The sequence below is a fragment of the Anolis sagrei genome, chromosome 1 (assembly GCF_037176765.1).
Source record: "Anolis sagrei isolate rAnoSag1 chromosome 1, rAnoSag1.mat, whole genome shotgun sequence".
NCBI classification, from domain to species: domain Eukaryota; kingdom Metazoa; phylum Chordata; class Lepidosauria; order Squamata; family Dactyloidae; genus Anolis; species Anolis sagrei.
In genome coordinates this window covers 332,068,007-332,086,891 of record NC_090021.1, presented here as the reverse complement: position 1 = coordinate 332,086,891, position 18,885 = coordinate 332,068,007, and the positions used below count along the sequence as shown (strand labels likewise).

The 18,885-nt window shown below is 39.1% G+C and overlaps 1 protein-coding gene across 2 annotated transcripts in view; it reads left to right on the top strand.

Moving 5' to 3' along the window:
• The first annotated feature begins 1,166 nt into the window (after positions 1-1,166).
• The window catches only part of HIF1A (hypoxia inducible factor 1 subunit alpha), a 66,449-nt gene continuing 48,730 nt past the window's right edge, over positions 1,167-18,885 (top strand). For both annotated transcript variants that reach the window (XM_060754135.2, XM_060754126.2), the window contains exon 1: positions 1,167-1,373. In XM_060754135.2, coding sequence (XP_060610118.2) covers positions 1,330-1,373 — 44 coding nt within the window. In that variant the 5' untranslated portion in view covers positions 1,167-1,329. The remainder of the gene's footprint in view (positions 1,374-18,885) is intronic.

Sequence of the window (18,885 nt, the reverse complement as noted above, 5' to 3'; positions counted from 1 at the left end):
AAGTGAAAAAGAGGAGGAGAGATGGGGTGAAGAAAAAGAGAAACAGAAGAAAGTGAAAAGGGGGAGAAAAGGAGAAAAAAACAAAAAAGAGAAAAGGAAAGGAAAAAATGAAGAAAAAGAGGAAAATCAAAAAAAAGAGAAAGGGGAAAGGAGAAGAAGAGGAAAAGCAGGGAAGAAGAAAAGGAGAAAGAAGTATCAGGAGAAGAAGAGGATGGGGAAGAGAGGAAGGAAAGGAGAAAACGAAAAGGAGAAGAGAAAAAAGGGAAAAGAAGGGAAGGAAAATAGAATGAGAAGAGAGGAGGGTAGAAGAAGGGAGGAAGAGATAGAGAAGTAGGAGAAGGGGATGGAGAGAGAGTAAGGAAAGGAGAAAACAAAAAAGGAGAAAAGAAGAAAAGAAGGGAAAAGAAGCGAAGGAAAAGAGAGGAATGAGAAGAGAGGAGGGAAGAAGAAGGGAAGAAGAGAAAGAGAAGTAGGAGGAGAAGGGGGTGGGGAGAGAGGAAGGAAAGGAGAAAACGAAAAGGAGAAGAGAAGAAAGGAAGGGAAAAGAAGAGAAGGAAGAGAACGAGAAGAGAGGAGGGAAGAAGAAGAGAAAGAGAAGTAGGAGGAGGAGAAGAGGAATGAGTAATAAGAAGAGAAAACGAAAAAAAGAAAAAAGGGAAGAAGGGAAGAAGAAAAGAAAAGTAGTAGAAGAAGAGGATGAGAAAGAGGGGAAGGAAAGGAGAAAACGAAAAGGAGAAGAGAAGAAAGGAAGGGAAAAGAAAAGAAGGAAAATGGAGAATGAGAAGAGAGGAGGGAAGAAGAAAAAGATAAGGAGAAGTAGGGGGAAGAAGAGGATGGGGAAAAGAAGAAGAAAAGGAGAAAATGAAAAGGAGAAGAGAAGAAAGGGAAAAGAAGAGGAGGAAAAGAGGAGGGAAGAAGAAGAGAAAGAGGAGGAGAAAAAGAAGGAGAAAAGGAGAAAAGGAGGAGGAGGAGGATAAAGAGGAGGCCGCCTTCCCTTCCTGCCTTCTGCGCGCGCAACCGGCGGGGGGAGGGAGACACTCACGTGAGGCAGGCGGGCGGGGCCACGCCCCCTCCGGGCGGCGGTCCTCGCGCCGCCTCCCGATTGGCCGAGGCGGAGCTCGTGACGGGCCAGCCGGGAATAGGCCCCGCCCCCTCCCCTCCCCTCCTCCTCCTCCTCCTCAGACCGCGCTGAGAGAGAGTGAAGAGAGCCTCGCGGTGGCTGCCTTCCCTGCTTCGGCCTCCCTTTTCTGTGTCCCTCGGCCTTCCTCTCCGGCCAAGCTGGCTTCCTCGGCTTCTTCGTCCTCCGCCGACGACGGCGACGAGGCCGCCATGGAGCCCGGAGCCACCCCGGGAGGCTCCAGCGAGAAGAAAAGGTACGAAGGAGGAGAAAGATTAGGAGGCAGGCCTTGCTCTTCTCCTTCCTGTAGGAATGAATGCCTGGGGAGGAGAGAGATGGAGAGAATGGTGGAACTTCCTTCCTCTCTGTTATTGCTCCTTCTGAACTTTCTGTTTTCCTTCCTTTCTCCTTCCTTCCCTTTGTTGTTGATGATGGAGGAGAGGAGGAAGACTTCTCTTCCATTATTCCCAATTTTTCTTTCTTTCTTTGCTTTCTTTCTTCCACCTTCCTTCCTTCCCTTCATTCTCCATTCAGGCCTCTTCTAGACATCTGTAGTCCTTACCTTCATTCTCCATTCTTCTAGACATCTGTACACAATCCACATTATCTCCTTTGAACTGGATTATCTGGCAGTGTGGACCAGGCATGGGCCAACTTGGGCCCTCCAGGTGTTTTGGACTTCAACTCCCACAATTCCCAACAGCCTGTTGGGAATTGTGGGAGTTGAAGTCCAAAACACCTGGAGGGCCCAAGTTGGCCCATGCCTGGTCTACACTGCCAGATAATCCAGAATATCTGCTTTGAACTGGGTTATCTGAGCCCACACTGCCATATTTATTATTTATTTATATATTATATATTTACAACACTTATATGCCACCCTTCTCATCCCAAAGGAGACTCAGAGTGGTTTACAATACACACACACATACACAATATATTATATTATTAGCATAGTGCAAAATCAGTATTATATATTACTGTATTGTGCTATACCACTATATTGTAATACTACATGTAATACAGGGTTAGTCAAAATGAATAGGCCAATAAACACACATATACACACACATATACAATATATTATATTATTAGCATAGTACAAAATCAGTATTATATATTACTACGTCGTGCTATACCACTATATTGTAATATTACATGTAATACAAAATATGTAATTATAATATCCTATTATTATTAGTATTTATTTATTTTCAGCATTTCTACCCCCATTCCTTCTCAACCCCTGAAATGGCTAGAAGGATACTACTATATTGTAATACTATTACTAATATTAGTAATATTACATGTAATATAAAATATATAAATTATAATATCATATTATTGGTAGTAATATTGTATTATTTATTTATTTATTTATTTCCAGCATTTCTACCCCGTCCTTCTCAACCCCTGATATTAGCATAGTACAGTATCAGTATTATATATTACTATCTCATGCTATACCATTATGTTGCAATATTATTAGTAATATTACATGTAATATAAAATATGTAATTATAATATCATATTATTAGTAGTAGTATTGTTTTATTTATTTATTTCCAGCATTTCTACCCCCGTTCCTTCTCAATCCCTGAAGGGGGACTCAGGATGGCTTACAAGATATATATATGTGTGTGTGTGTGTATGGGTATATATATATACACACACACACACACACACATATATATATATATAATATTATTAGCATAATACAAAATCAGTATTATATATTACTATATTGTGCTATACCACTATATTGTAATATTATTAGTAATATTACATGTAATATAAAATATATAATTATTATATCCTATTATTCGTTGTATTATATTGTATTATTTATTTATTTCCAGCATTTCTACTTCTCAACCCCTGATATTAGCATAGTATAGTATCAGTATTATATATTGCAATATCGTGCTATACCATCATGTTGCAATATTATTAGTAATATTACATGTAATATGAAATATATAATTATTATATCCTATTATTAGTAGTAGTATTATATTGTAGTATTTATTTATTTCCAGCATTTCTATCCTGTCCTTCTCAACCCATGAAGGGGGACTCAGGATGGCTTACATTTGGCAACAATTTGATGCCATTAAATACAACAAAGCAATATAACAACAATAAAAACAGTATTAACCACCGTATCACCATTCCAGCCAAATTCCATATCCAAAGCGCTATTTATGTCTGCTGTCCAAAAACCTGGTCCCAGAACCACGACTCAATTTCTTCCTAAAAGACAGGAGGGATGAGGCCTGTCTTACCTCGTTGGGAAGCGAGTTCCACAGCTGGGGGGGGGGGGGGGGCTACAGCCGAGAAGGCCCTGTCTCTCGTCCCCGCCAGACGTATTTGCGACGCTGGCGGGAGCGAGAGCAGGGTCTCCCCGGATGATCTTAAATTGCAAGACAGGACGTATTATATTATTAGCATAGCACAGGAGACAAGGTGGACTTGTCTTCTGGTCCCTCTCTCTTCACTCTGGTCCAGAGCAGCAGTTGGTGCTGGGGGGAGGGGTCCCCAACTGATGACATATGCAGTAGACAAGATGGAACTGTCCCCTGCCCCCCTTTCACTCTGGCCCAGAGCATCAGTTGGTATATTCCAGTTCAAAGCAGAAAATGTGGAATTTTATTCAGGGCCTTTCTAGACAGGCCCTATATCCCGGGATCTGATCCCAGGTTTTCTGCTTTGAAGTGGATTATATGAGTCCGCACTGCCTCAAAAATCTGGAATAAACAGAAAACTTGGGATCAGATCCTGGGATATAGGGGCCTGTCTGGAAGGGTCCTCAGGTAATCAGTTCAAAGCAGGTCATGTTGGGTTATCTGCCTCGATATTCTGGATTATATGGCAGTGTAAAAAGGCCTTCACAATCCCAAATCAGATCTGAGCCTTTATTCCCCAGGTTCAAGTGATAACCCCCATTTCCCCCCACCAAATCCAGTTTCTTCCTTCAAAGGGCCCTTCCACACAGCCCTATATCCCAGAATATCAAGGCAGAAAATCCCACAATATCTGCTTTGAGCTCAGTTGTCTGAGTGCATACTCAGATAATGTTGGATTTTCTGCCTTGATATTCTGGGATATAGGATTGTGTGGAAGGGCCCAAAGATTTCAGACCCTTCCCCATTTTATTTATCTGAGGCTTCTTCCACACAGCTGAATAAAATCCCACATTTTCTGCTTCGAACTGGATAATATGGCAGTGTGGACTCAGATAACCCAGTTCAAAGCAGATATTGTGGGGTTTTCTGCCTTGATACTCTGGGTTATAGGGCTGTATGGAGGACCCAGAGTTTCAACAAGGTACATTCTGGGAAAGGTAAAAAAAGGGGGGATTTCTCTCTTATATTCGAGAGTTATAGTCCCTCTTGTATTTGGGAGTCTTAATCATATTCGCCCCTTCTATTCCAGGCACTGGCAAACTTCAGCCCTCCGGGTATTTTGGACTTCAACTCTCAGAAATCCCACCCAACTTGGGAACTGTGGTTGTTGAAGTCCAAAACATCTGGAGGGCAGAAGTTTGCCCAGGCCTGTTCCATCAATACGTGATCCTATTAATATTCAGTGCTACTAATCCCATTCATTGCGACTCCCTTGTTCTTGAAAGCCCCCCTTTTCCCATCTCCTGTTTGCCTTTTGTATTCTTTTGTTCCAAGATTTCTATCCTTTGTTTTCATTCTTAAAATGTCTCCCCTTCACACCTCTTCTTTTCCTCCCTCCCTCTCTCTCTCTCTCTCTTCCTGTGTTTCTTTCCTTTCTAAATGGCCACATCGCCATTTTGTCTCAAAGGGGGTTAGGGGTTGAGTGGGGGAGAGCCTTGGAGGGGGCAGGGTAAGGATTAGCATCCAGCAGTTAGAAGTGGAGGCTGCTCCTGACTTGTTAATAGAGGAGTGCTCTTTCCAAGATGATAGTTTCATTGCCCCAGTGATGATTTCCTTTGCTTCGCCCACATTTAAGAGGATGGATCCTTTGCTAGGAGGATGCATTGTTGTTTTTAAGTTTGAGGAGGAAGGAACTGTGGTTGGTGCCAAGATAATGAGTGCATGTATATCTCATTTGCAGTGTGAAGAGTTATTTGAATGTGTCTTCAATGTTTGTAGATGTATATTTAGTGGATCCGATCCTTTCCTAAGAGGATGCATTGTTGTTTTTAAGTTTGAGCAGGAAGGAATTGTGGTTGGTGCAAGGTAATGAGTGCGTGTATATCTCATTTGCAGTGTGAAGAGTTATTTGGATGTGTCTTCAATGTTTGTAGATGTATATTTAGTGGGATTGAGTCTGCCTCGGCCTGGTTTTGATTTGGCAAGCAGAGCCCTTTGCTGCCTACTCCCAAGTTCTTTGTGGGTAGGTGATAAGGAGGAAAATAAAAAGCAAGCGTAAAAGTGCTGTTGGTAATAGAGGCAGAGATTAAGTATCTTTCTCGTGAGTAAAGTAATTGCAGCCTGGCAGCAAATAACATTTTAAAAGGGATTTTTTTTAGTAGTGGCAGTGCACAAAAAGTTTCTGGTAAAAGAGATAAGAACTGTAAATCCTTTTGTAAACTAAAATGACTTTGACATTGAGCTCCAGAGTGAAATGCCTATTAAAAAAGTGGAGGTCATGTATTGCAGGTCAAATATGTTAGATTTCCTTGAAAGGATGAGTGCTGTGTCTTGCAGGTTTTTTAAAACGTCCTGTGATATTTATTATAATACGATAGATAGATAGATAGATAGATAGATAGATAGATAGATAGATAGATAGATAGCTGTTGAGAGCTGGAAGGGAGAATCAGACTGGCTCTGTTCTTTCCAAATGTCTGTTAGCTGTCCAGATTCTTTGGATACGGTACTCGAAAAATTAACTTCTTAACATTCCATGTTACTGGTTCATATAATTGTTTTGAAACAGTTATCGTTACTGAAAATGTGCCTGGTAAAATAAGGATGAAATAATATGTTTAGTACACTGTCCTCAGGTGACCTTCTTCATCTTCATGCTTGTGTGATCTAATATGGTTTTACATCGGTATTCACTTTCGAGGTGCAATTTTGTTATTCTTTCTCTTTTTGTAACTGCTTTTTTGTTAGTTGCGCTTTGTTTGCATCAGATTCGGTCATCTATTGCTCCATGTTGGGAGAAATTATCCTGAATTCCTTTGTAGTAAAATGAATCATCAGAGGATGGAGGATGTTGAGAGAAGGATGCTGTAGTGCTTGCTGTCGCCAAGGTTATTCTAAGTCCCTGGATAACCTACATATATCTCGGTTCCTTTAAGGTCCTACAGCCAGTTGTATCTTCCTCGGTTAATTAAATTGGATTTCCCTCCAAGCTTTCCTAGAGTGTATAGTAAGGTTTGCCATTCTGTATTGGTGGGGATTGGTAGTCATTGAGTAATCTGTTTTTTTTTTCTTTTAAATTAAAAGAACACCAATCATTTTTGAGGGATTAATCTTAATCTCTCATCGACAGAAGGCAGTGTTTGTATGTATTGATAGTGGTGCCATTTTACAGTTTGGGTCAATTAAATGAATTAAAGCTATAAAATAACTTTGTGTTTAAGTGGTGTAACTGGATGAGGCAAAACAATCATTCAGCTGTCATATTTCAGTCCAACCACTGGTCCATCTTTCTAGGTTAGTTAGCCATGTGTCTCTAGGATTTCAAAGGAAGACTTCCTAAGACAGTGTGATATAGTGGTTTGAATATTGGCCTGATTTTGGATTCTGATTTGAATCCCTGCTCAGCCATGAAAACCCACTGAGGGATCTTGAACAAGCCCCTCTCAGTCGCAAAGAAAGGCAAATGCAAACATTCTCTGAACAGATTCTTCCAAGACACCCATCCTAGGTTTGCCTTAGGGTCTCTATAAGTTGGAAGTGACTTGAAGGCACACAACAACTACTTGTTTAGCAGTTCTAGTTGATGCTGGAGGCTGAATATGGGACTTGTAAAGCAGTATGCCTTTCATCTATGGCCTTTTCACTTTGCGTGGAGATTCTGGCATACGCAGAAATTGGGGTTCTTCCTTCATATTTCTAAAGTATATTTAGAGGAGATTTTATGTACACATATAGATGTAGGGTATGCACTTGGTGGGAATTTGCATTGTACACGTTAGGAACTACAGTTGATTGTGGTTATGCATTGCACACACTGTTTCTACCACAGTGTTTTGAAACATTTTTCTGGGTGTGCAACTAATGGACTGAGCTTGTAAATAATGGGCTAAACTAGCAAAGACTGATTTGTTTGGCTACAATGAATTTACACAGATAATGTTCTAATGGTCAATCGCTATTCTAAGATAAAAATTGCCATCCTGATTCAAACCGAAGTGTTGGTGCTGTGTCTACGGTTTGCCATGTAGATGTCTTAAAAATTCAAATGGAAAGACCCATTCACCAATATTCAGAAATTCTCCATGGTTTCGAAGCAGCAGCACATGTATTGCTCTTCCTGTTTTAGGGGCCAAGGTTTTATGTTGAAATTTAATGTTGGCCTGAAGTCTAGCATTGTGATAAATATTCTATTCCTGAGTTTGTAGTTTTGTAATTTTTGTGGTTCCTGAGACTTGCCTGCTAATTATTACATTAAATATCGTAGTTACATTGTGTGCTACATAATTTTTCTTATAATTTGCTCCAGAAATGGGTATGTAAGATGAGTACATATTCTTTTGAGGAGAAGCTCTGAATTACTTCATGAGGTTCATAAATGCCACATTGTGGGGAAGCAGGACATATTTCAATAACAATAACCACAATAAAGATGTGATTTTTATAAGTCCCTCTAAATTGACAAAAGTTATTTCAGGACATCCACACGAAATTGGTGTGTGACTTCAGATATTCCAGAGCCATTAAGTAATACAATGTATTTGGTGTTACTAATATATTCCAATGCATATTAAAATTTGGGAGTAGCCTGTATGGAAGATAAGTTCCCATGAAAGAGAGAGAGAGAGAGAGAGAGAGAGAGAGAGAGAGAGTCATACAATAAGACAGTGAAGCAAACTTCATCCTCCAGATGTTTTGGGTTAAAATTGTATATTTGACTATTGGCATGTGGACTAGAGCTGACAGTTAAATTGCAAAATGTCTGGAAAGCTTTAGTTTGGAAGGTGGCAGTAAAGAATATGGGTTTTTCTTCTCTGTGTCAGCTGTCTATAAGTACTGTAAGATGTAAAAAAGATTAATGACAAAATCTGGTTCCCTGAAATTTTAGTATTGTAAATGTTTTTCTTTTTTATAGATAGATTTCAGCAGAGATGATTTAGACATCTGCAAGAAATTATCTTACGACAAGCATTTCCCCCTTCTTGTCATGTATCAGGGTGTTTGCCCTTGTAGTTCAGGTCATAAATATTTGATTAGGGTGAAACTACATGCGTCACAGGATATTACTGACCAGATTTCTCGATGCTGGAAACCTAAAAAGAAGCTATGGATGCCCCAGATAGAAGGATTAACCCCCTTTCCTTATCTGCCCCTACCCCCACAGAGGCTAACAGCAACTGACGGGTGGACAAAATTTGGGATCTGGAAAACAGCATAGAGATAGGGGAAAAAGTAAACCATCCTTCTAGCCATTTCAAGCTTATAAAGAAAAGTTGAGAGAATTGTCATGAATTGCCCAGATCATGGATCTTAGGTAGATAGTTTTTGCAGAGATAACACCACATTGCCAATTGTAGTTTAGCCTACAGGAGAGCTGTAGTTCAGGCTTAAATACTCAGACACCGGATCCCATCGGATCTTGGACACTAAGCATAATCAGGCTTGGTTAGTTTTTGAATGGAGACCACCAATGAAAACCAGCTGCTGTAGCCTCTATTTCAGAAGAAGGAAATGGCAACAATTTCTGAGTATTGCTTGCCTAAGAAAACCCAATGAAATTCATGAGGTTGCTATAAGTCAACAAGTAACTTGTAGGCACACACACACAGGTTTGCAGTTCCTGCTATAGTTGTTGCCATACTAATCTAGTTCTGAGCCAGATGAAACCCTGTTGCTTCCCTTTGTCAGGTGTGTATGTGTCAACAAATAGATAAAGCCCAAAAAGTGAGGTGCCGAGATAGCTGTGCTCAGCAGGAGCCTGACCGTATTGGTAAACTGAGAGTAATGACGTTGTTTATTCCCAAACACTTGCATTTGTGCTGCCAAAAAATTGTCCTTATTTAAAGCACTTCCCTGCCTTAACAAACTTTTCCGTCCAGTGGGTGAAAAGTCAAACGCACTGATTTCCTTGCAGCTTCAGAGGTTCAACTACCTTCATAGTTTGACTCTGGGTTTGGAGCATGGTTGTCCTGAGACGTATTACTGGTTTCTCATTGAAGTGAACGCTAAATCTATCTGAAAATCTCAGAATAAACCCTTTTGATGTATTTTTCTCTATTCACCAATTAAGTTATTAGCATGGTGTCTCTGGAAATTTTATGAAGCAGAGGCAGGATGGTCATCTGTTGGGGATGCTTTGAATGCAATTTTCCTGCTTCTTGGCAAGGAGTTGGACTGGATGGCCCACAAGGTCTCTTCCAAATCTATGATTCTATGTCTTCTTCCAGCCAGTCAGAGCAGTAACCTTATTTAAGTCTCAGATTTCTTGAACAGAATAGAAGCTATGTTTTGAAAACCTGAGCCTTTATTCATCTAGCAAACAAACTGAAAAAAATGAGTGTATCTTAGATATGGAAGCATCAGGTTTGCTGTCCAGTCCTAGGCAGGGACACTAGAAGATCAGCTAGTTGACCTGAAGGAAACACCTCTGTTCACAAAACCTCTGATCCAGAAGTTTTTTGTTACTTCTCTTTCCCTCCTTGTCCTCTGTCTTCCTAGACAGATTTTTTAAGTGGCTTCACTATTGGAAGGATGATGAAGGAGGGCTAGGGAACACAGACTTACAGATCTGGGTTGCAGCAACATATCTGCAGTAAGTAATGCACTATATCTTGGTCCTGGAAAGAATGGAATTCTTTAGCTGACCCTGCTGTAGTTACAACAGGCAAGATAAACTGCAACTGCCTCAGGAATCCCTGACTGAGCATATAAGTGCAGTACAACAAATAGAAAAGGGGAAAAGCATATAAGCTTGGCTTTCCAGCTGCCTTTATCATGCTAAAAAGTATAGTTTGTACTTAAACATGGAAAATGGGGGCTAGAAAAAGAAAAACAAACAATTTGATTTGGAACATGCTTCAAGTGGCGTTTAGAAGGTTCAAAATGTTTGTGGCTTATTTATGCAAGGCTCGCCTGACCTGTTGTTTTTTCATCTCACATGTGCATATTACTAGAATACATTGGACTGTTCTTCCTTTTTGTGGTGTAGGACTCCGTCTTTATTCTTACCATGTTAGTTATTCCTCTGATACTAGACTTTTTGTTAGAAGCAGTGCCCAAGACTGCACCTACTTTGTTAACTGAGGTATGCCTTTACCCAGTAAATCTGTCAAATGTTACAGTCATTGAATGTTAGATGGAACTGTAAAATCTTCTGCAGAGCTGGGTTGGGATACAAAAATGCTGGTACTCAGCTAAATAGTGGAACAAATGGATGACAATCTCGGGATCAACATAAAACATTTTCTTAAAATGTTTTATGTTTGTGTTTGATGGTTCATAGTTTTTAATGGTCTAATTTATAGTCATATATAATTGTTTTAGAAGCATGGTATCACATATTCCTGCTTCTGGTTCCAATTTGTTCACTGAATTTTAAAAAAATATTTATTACATTTATATACCACTTTTCACACCCCTTCGTGGACTCAAAAGAAGTTCACATCAAATAAATGGCAAAATGCAATGCCTTACACACAATAAAAACAATTTTCTTCTTCTCTGCCAACCTAGCAGTTTGAAAACATACAAATGTGAGTAGATAAATACATGCTACTTTGGTGGAAAAGGCATAAGATTCTCCAAGCAGTCATGGCGGTCACACAATCAGGATTTGACAACGCAAGTTGTCTTGGTAATAGATAATAGCACCTCTCCCAGAGCCAGAGATGAGCACTGCCTCCAAAGCTGGAAATGAAAGGAGAAGCCTTTTCCTTTGTTTGTGTTTGTTTGTCTTACTGTATTGCAAAAAGGCAGTGAATGTTTGCCGGTAGCTGTTTATGCTGTAATCCGCTCTGAGTCCCCACAGAAAGGAAGGCGGAATATAAATAAAGTATTGTCGAAGGCTTTCATGGCTGGAATCACTAGGTTCTTGTGGGTTTTTTCGGGCTATAGAGCCATGTTCTAGAGGCATTTCTCCTGACGTTTCGCCTGCATCTATGGCAAGCATCCTCAGAGGTTGAGAAGGTCTCAACCTTCTCAACCTCTGAGGATGCTTGCCATAGATGCAGGCGAAACGTCAGGAGAAATGCCTCTAGAACATGGCTCTATAGCCCGAAAAAACCCACAAGAACCTATAAATAAAGTGTTTTTGTTGTTATTATCTATCCACCCATCTGCATTTAACTCAGTTGAAGTTAAAAGCTGTTTCTCCTTAAACCTGCAGCTGAAAAAATACTTCAAGTTGGGTTCAGATTTCGGTCTATGGGGACAACTGTAGCAACAAATAAGCATCTGTGAACCGATAAGTATTTTCTTATGGAAGAGTTGCTAAATACATATTCCCACAAATGTCCTCAAATTTGTTGATATCAGAAAGTCTGCAGTATATATTTACAGGAAAATGACTTGAACTGATGGTATGTTTTGAAAGAAAATGGAAGTTAGAGTCGCCTCTCATTCTTGTATCCACAAACACTTCTCCGGAAAGTCTTAATATCTTTTTATGTTAGATTGAACAGGTTAATATGGCTATCCCATTGAATTCTTACAATATTCAAGGATATTTTCAGGTAGTTTTTAAAAAATATAAAAACTATTTAACGATAAGCTTGTTAATAGCTTCCTCTTGTTTGAGAACAGGCATTGTTTTGAGCTTTGTTTGGGATTTTATCTTTCTGGAGACAGAGCAATTGACTTGTATAGGCTTTTATAGCTTTGTGGGTGTCTCATCTTTATTCTGAACAGTATTTCAAACTCATTAGAATTTCAGGTTTTTATTACCATTATGACTTGGTAAAGGATAAATCAACAAAGACCTCAGTGTTCTTAAGAGTAAAGAAGGGTGCCTTCTTTCAAACGTTTTGTTCCCATTTGTCCTCCAGTGCCTTAGAACAATATTTACTTTGTTCACTTTTCCTCTGCTTCTGATTAAGAATTTTTTAATGTAGCACATTACATTTATTTTCATTTTAACTAATTGTTGGCTACTCCTGTATTAATTACTGTAGCATTCTTGCCAGGGCTATATTTTAATTTGGAAAATGAGGTGCACTACACCAGCTGTGGATTTGGGACTGGTATGATTGAGATACAATATTTAGGAATGCACTCAAAATCTGGGATTTTTTTTTAAACTTTATAAACAGCACTGTCCCCAGTATCATATCATGAACTCTTTGGGGAAATCCCCACAACTTTCATATCAGTTTATAGGTTGCTCAGGATTCCTGCAAATTATGCTACCACATAATTTGAAAGCTTAGCTTATTCTTTCAATGAGTCAGCAAGAGATCCTTGCCTGTACATTTTTCCACACCTACTCAAGTTAGTCATTTGGAAACATAAACTGAGAAGCTGAAAGAAACAATTACCTTCCAATTTTCAAAACCATATTCAGCTGCAGATGCCCAGGCAAGTTGCTGTTAACAAGCCTTGGCAAGTTGTCTTAATATCTGCTTTATGTCATTTATGTAAATTAAATACCCAGATTTGACGGCCAGATAATTTACTTTTCTAAAATTTAGCAGACCACATAAAACGAGTCAGCAGATTATATTAAAAAGTATGTGTGCACCTCTAAAGCTGGACAGTTTTTGTTTCTTCATAGTGGAACCTGTGCATCATTTTCCTCCTTAGGCAAAGCTTCTTGAGATAGTCTTTTCTCATGATGATGGGCCATTTCTCCAGGCACTATTGGGACCAACAGAGATGGCTCAGGATTCTTAGAACACTGGAATTAAAATTGGGAGTTCCTCCGGGAGAACCTGGATTCATAATGAGTCATAGAAATAAAGAGTTCTTGCCTTTATACAAAACAGTGTTGTTTTGCTGCTTGTTGTGGACCAGAATGTGTTTTAAAGTAGTTTAGAATAGACTGTAGAGAGGAAGGCCTCAATTCCAACCTTGCCTGAAGTCAGTAGTTTGGATCTACTCAGTCCTAAGATAGGTGTTCCAGAAATGAATTAATAAATAATTCTAGGTAAATAAAGCAAACAGAGCACTGCTTTGAAGCAGCTGAGTGAGAAGGATGTGAGGTCATGAGTGATTGGCTTGTGGCTTTGGGTGTTTGTGGTGTTCATGGACAAGAGCGGTATTCTTTTGTGTGGAAGAGAAATTGCATCCTTGTTATACATTCCATACACTCTTGTGTTACCTGTTACCCAGGTCAGTAAACTAGCAAATGTAAGTCCACTATTCTTGAAGATCCTTCACACATTCTGTAGATGACATGAAGTTTAAGTATGGGAGAGTCTCAGAACATCACATTTTAAGTATTCTTTCTTGAATTTGGAATGTTTGACAATTTGTGTATCTTGGTTTAAGTAGTGTCAATGGGATTTTGGCCTGCATCAATAGGAGCCTAGTGTCTAGATCTAGGGAAGTAATGCTACCCCTCTATTCCGCCTTGGTTAGACCACACCTGGAATACTGTGTCCAATTCTGGACACTCCAATTGAAGGGAGATTATGACAAGCTGGAATGTGTCCAGAAGAGGGCAACTAAAATGATCAAGGGTCTGGAGAGCAAGCCCTATGAGGAGCGGCTTAAGGAGCTGGGCATGTTTAGCCTGGAGAAGAGAAGGCTGAGAGGAGATATGATAGCTATGTATAAATATGTGAGAGGAAGTCACAGGGAGGAGGGAGCAAGCTTGTTTTCTGCTTCCCTGGAGACTAGGGACGCGGAACAATGGCTTCAAACTACAAGAAAGGAGATTCCATCTGAACATTAGGAAGAACTTCCTGACTGTGAGAGCCATTAAGCAGTGGAACTCTCTGCCCCGGAGTGTGGTGGAGGCTCCTTCTTTGGAGGCTTTTAAACAGGGGCTGGATGGCCATCTGTCAGGGGTGCTTTGAATGCAATATTCCTTGTTCTTGGCAGGGGGTTGGACTGGATGGCCCATGAGGTCTCTTCCAACTCTTTGATTCTATATGTGTGAAATTATTAATCCGATGTCATTGTGTGTAATTGTTTTTTTGCTTGATCTTTTCAAACTGATTTTACTATTGGGACAAGTTTTTAAGTACTCTATTCTAAAAGGATACACAACAAATTACTGACTGAATAAACAAAAAAACATGTATTCATTTATATCTGTACCATGACTGTAGACATGTTTGAATATTTCCATGATAAGCATGTTGCAAAATTGAAAAACAAAATGCATATACATATATTCTACCTCTTTCCAGATTGCTATGTGGTAAAAAGTCATAATGTCTCATGATATTTCCAAAGTACAAAAGGTTCAGGTTAGTAATCTAGGTTTCTAGGAGGACTTCACACTAGCGTGCAGAGGCTGAACACACCCCAGCATATATAGTAAAGGGATCTAACTACAGAAGGAGACAAGTTAGTTATGCATTTTGCCATCCATCTCCATTAACGTTTCAGTGTTTAAATTGTATACAATACATTTTTTTAAAATACATGTTATTCTATTGTCGAAGGCTTTCATGGCTGGAATCACTAGGTTCTTGTGGGATTTTTTTGGGCTATAGGGCCATGTTCTAGAGGCATTTCTCCTGACGTTTCGCCTGCATCTATGGCAAGCATCCTCACTACCTCTGAGGATGCTTGCCATAGATGCAGGCGAAACATCAGGAGAAATGCCTCTAGAACATGGCCCTATAGCCCGAAAAAACCCACAAGAACCTAGATGTCATTCTATTATTTACATTTTAAACACTGAATAATATAATATGACTTTTTACAAAATAGCAATTGGAAAAGTGGTAGAGTATGTGTATCTCTGCACTGTAGAATCAATTGGAGTTGTGGTCTTACAAGGTCTTTAGCCTTTTCTACTGTGTAGATGCACCCCATATTGTAGTGTTTCAAGGATGTCATAGATCTCTGTTGGCAAGGATTGAACAGGGCTTTTGATGGCAGATTCACATTCATAAGACTGGCATAAGTTGATAAAAATTGGAAATAAACCGCTAAGTGGTCTGCATAATGTTTCTTTCATTATGTACCATCTTGTCTATAATTTGAAGTGTAGTACTGGATGCTTCCACATACACAGTATGTGAAAATACATGTGTATGCACTGCAGGAAACTATGAGAGAAGACAAAAAGTGATAAATTGGATATATTCGCATCTTCCTTGTTGCCTGTACTGTCTTTTGGAAACTGTCCAGAATCCTGGCCTGAGTAGTATTTGAAATTGAATTCTCCTTGGACTGGCACAGTGTGTAATTAATTCCAGATATTTACAGCTCTAAAGGTCTAATATAATGAAAGGCTAAAGTAGACTCTAACCCAGATTCTATTTGGGAAACTGAAGTTATAAGACATACAAATTGACATCATTTGGTTAAAGATCTGTGGTTGAAATTAAGTATATTTTTTTCAAGTGAAGTAAACCCTAGTTGTGTTAACTGGGTCTTCCATTATATCTGTTTTTTGAATACAAAATGCTCTCCCAGTAAGAGAAATAGGATCAGTGAAAGATTTCTTCACCCATTGAGTGTATCATATTCTTTGGGATTTCAGAAGAATGCCTTTAAGACTTTGACATTTTCTTACCTAACTGCCATGATACCATCCATAGCCACTTTCTCTGGCATATAACTTGAAAATGTTTAATGTAAAAAACTGCTATAGAGAAAAGAAAGTAGGATGCTAGTGAATTGTGACCTGCTATTTCCTGAAATCAAGTGAAGCAGTCCTGAAAAGAATTGCAGATCTTGCTTCAGTTTGTGGGCAAATTAAATTGAAGGCAATTTTAATTATTGCTTCCAACACTAGTTAATTTCCTGCTCCAACCCCGTGGTTCGCTATTCTAAGATTGTCAGCAAGCAGTCTAAGAAAACAATAGAAGTTGCTTACAGAGTTTGTTCTGTTTTTGCTCCCCCTACCGTAGTGTACATATTGGTGGTTCTTGTTATTTGCCTTCAAGCTGATCCTTCTTATGGCTACCTTATCATAGGGATTTCTTAACAAGACTTCTTCATTGTAAGTTTACTAGTGCTTTTTTCTGAGGTCGAGAGAGTGTAACTTGTCCAAGATTTCCCAATGCATTTCTGTGGCTGAACAGAAATGCAAACTGTGGTCTCCTAAACTTCTAATCCAATATGCAAACCGTAAGCGGTAGAAATAGTTCTTTCTTTGATGTAAGTGGGTTATTTTCATTCTTTTGGAATTGAATCTGGTTTGTAGGCTGTATGTTTTGAAGTGTCTGTTCAACCCTGATGTAATAACTTGTATATAAGAGTTGAATTAATTCCACCCATAATAATTCTCTGGTGTTGTCTCTCTTTCTGTCAAATTACTAGGCATTTTAATGTCTAAGGTTGACTTTATGAGTACTGTGGGGAAATTGATTTTGAGAACTCTAATCCTAATTCTTTGTTATTTTGGATGTTTTGACAAGATTATGTGCAAGTTTCTTTTTCATTTAACAGTCAATGCCATTGCTGTGTTTTGCTTTTGCTCATGTTGGGCTAAAACACACAAAAGCAATACAAATATGCCTTTAATGAATGTGTATGCATGTTTAGGAACCTTAAGGAACTAAAATATTCAATTTGTTACTAGATCTTTTGGACTTTTCTTTCAGTCCATCTCCCAGTATAATGTGATTCTTTGCTTCTCCTGGCCCCAAGCAGCTGTGTAATGTGACCTAGTTTTAAGTGGGGGTAATGTAACTGTTAGTCAAACCTAAGAGTGAAAAATGTTCTGGGACAAAGCATGTCTGACCTTGAGACTGCCAGGAAGTTAAGTGATGTGGGAGACTATAGCTCTAGTATTATTAGTTTTGATGTAGATGTGGACTAGTTTTTGGTATTTGGGGGTTGGTTATTTTTGTCTTTGTTCAGCATTTTACAGCATTGAATGTTTGCTGATATCTGTTGTAAACCATCCTGAGCCCCCTCGGAAGATAGGGCGGGATATAAATAAAGTTTTATTGTTTATTTTATAGTGGTACTGCATGGCTAATGCCTAGAATGATGCTTTCACAGCAGAAAGGGCATTTCCAGCTGTACTTTGTTCAACCAAATGTATATGTTCTTTCCTATCATCATTTTATGCTCAGGGAGATCCAGCATGTCAAGTGGATTACAATTCAGGAGACCAAGTTCAAATTCCTGCTTGGGCATGAAAACCCACTGGGTAACCTTGAGCAAGTCACATTCTCAGCTTCAAAAGAAGGCAAAGACAAGCTCCTCCTCAACAAATCCTGCCAAGAAAACCTTGTGATAGGGTTGCCTTTGTGTTACCATATATTGGAAACAACATGAAGGCACACAAAGACAACAACAGATTTGTGTTGGAAAAAAAGCGGCTGTGAGATGCTGTTACTTGCTCATCGTAATAAATGCCAGGTCTTCAAAAACATTTACTGGTCTTCAATTTCTTTGTTTAAAATAATAAAGTATATTTATGGGATCAAGTTGCCACCTTTATATAAATATCTTGTTAGTGAAAACAGGCTACCTCTGAAGAAATGTGGCTAGTGCATTCAAATGTCTGTGAAGGAGCTCAGAAGCCACAGAAGAGAATTTCAACAAGGTTTACTATACTGACAAACATTTTTTCAAGCACGTGGAAACGTCAATGAGAACAATGATCATCTCATTTCTTTTGGAGGCCTGTGAAAAGCAAGATATTCAGAGTGAATTAGAAGGAATAATGCGGCTTTGAAAGAACTGAATTGTGTTCATTACTTGACCAGAAAAGAGCCCTTGAGATTTTGGTGACTAGTTTAATTAAAGTATTGACTCAGTTTGTGGCAGCAATGAAAAGAGCAAGTTTCATGTTAAGAATCATTAGGAAATGGATAAAAATAAAACTGCTAGTATCAGAAAAGTTCATGGGAGAGACTTCATTTGCAATATTCACTATTTCGGAGAGCCCCACGTGTAGTTCTAATCACAAGGAAAAGTTTGGGATAAATACTTAAATAGACAAATATTTGGGACCTTTTAGCAAATAGGAATGCCCAAAAGGACAGACATGAAAGAGCTGTAGAAAATTAAGTATAATTTGGAGAAGGTAGATGGAATGAAATTATTTTCTGTTTATTGTAATATAAGATCAAACCAGTCAATATTCCAGGAAATAAAGCCTGACTGCTCACTGGAGGGAAGGATCTTACAGGCAAAGATGAAGTACTTTGGCCACATAATGAGAAGACAAGATACCTTGGAGAAGATAATGATGCTAGGGGAAAAGGAAGGAAAAAGGAAGAGGGGCCGACCAAGGGTAAGATGGATGGATGTTATCCTTGAATTGACTGACTTGACCTTGAAGGAACTTGAGGTGGTGACAGTCGGCAGGAAGCTCTGGCGTGGGCTGGTCCATGAGGTTACGAAGAATCAGAAGCGACTGAACGAATAAACAACAAAGAAGCACTCGTTCATACAGTGAAGCCAAATTGTGAAAGATTAAAAGACAGAGTGAAGTACCTCTTGATCCATTGCATAGTTAAACTGCAAAAAAAATTGCTAGAAGATGTCGTGATCATAACTTTTAAAACATCT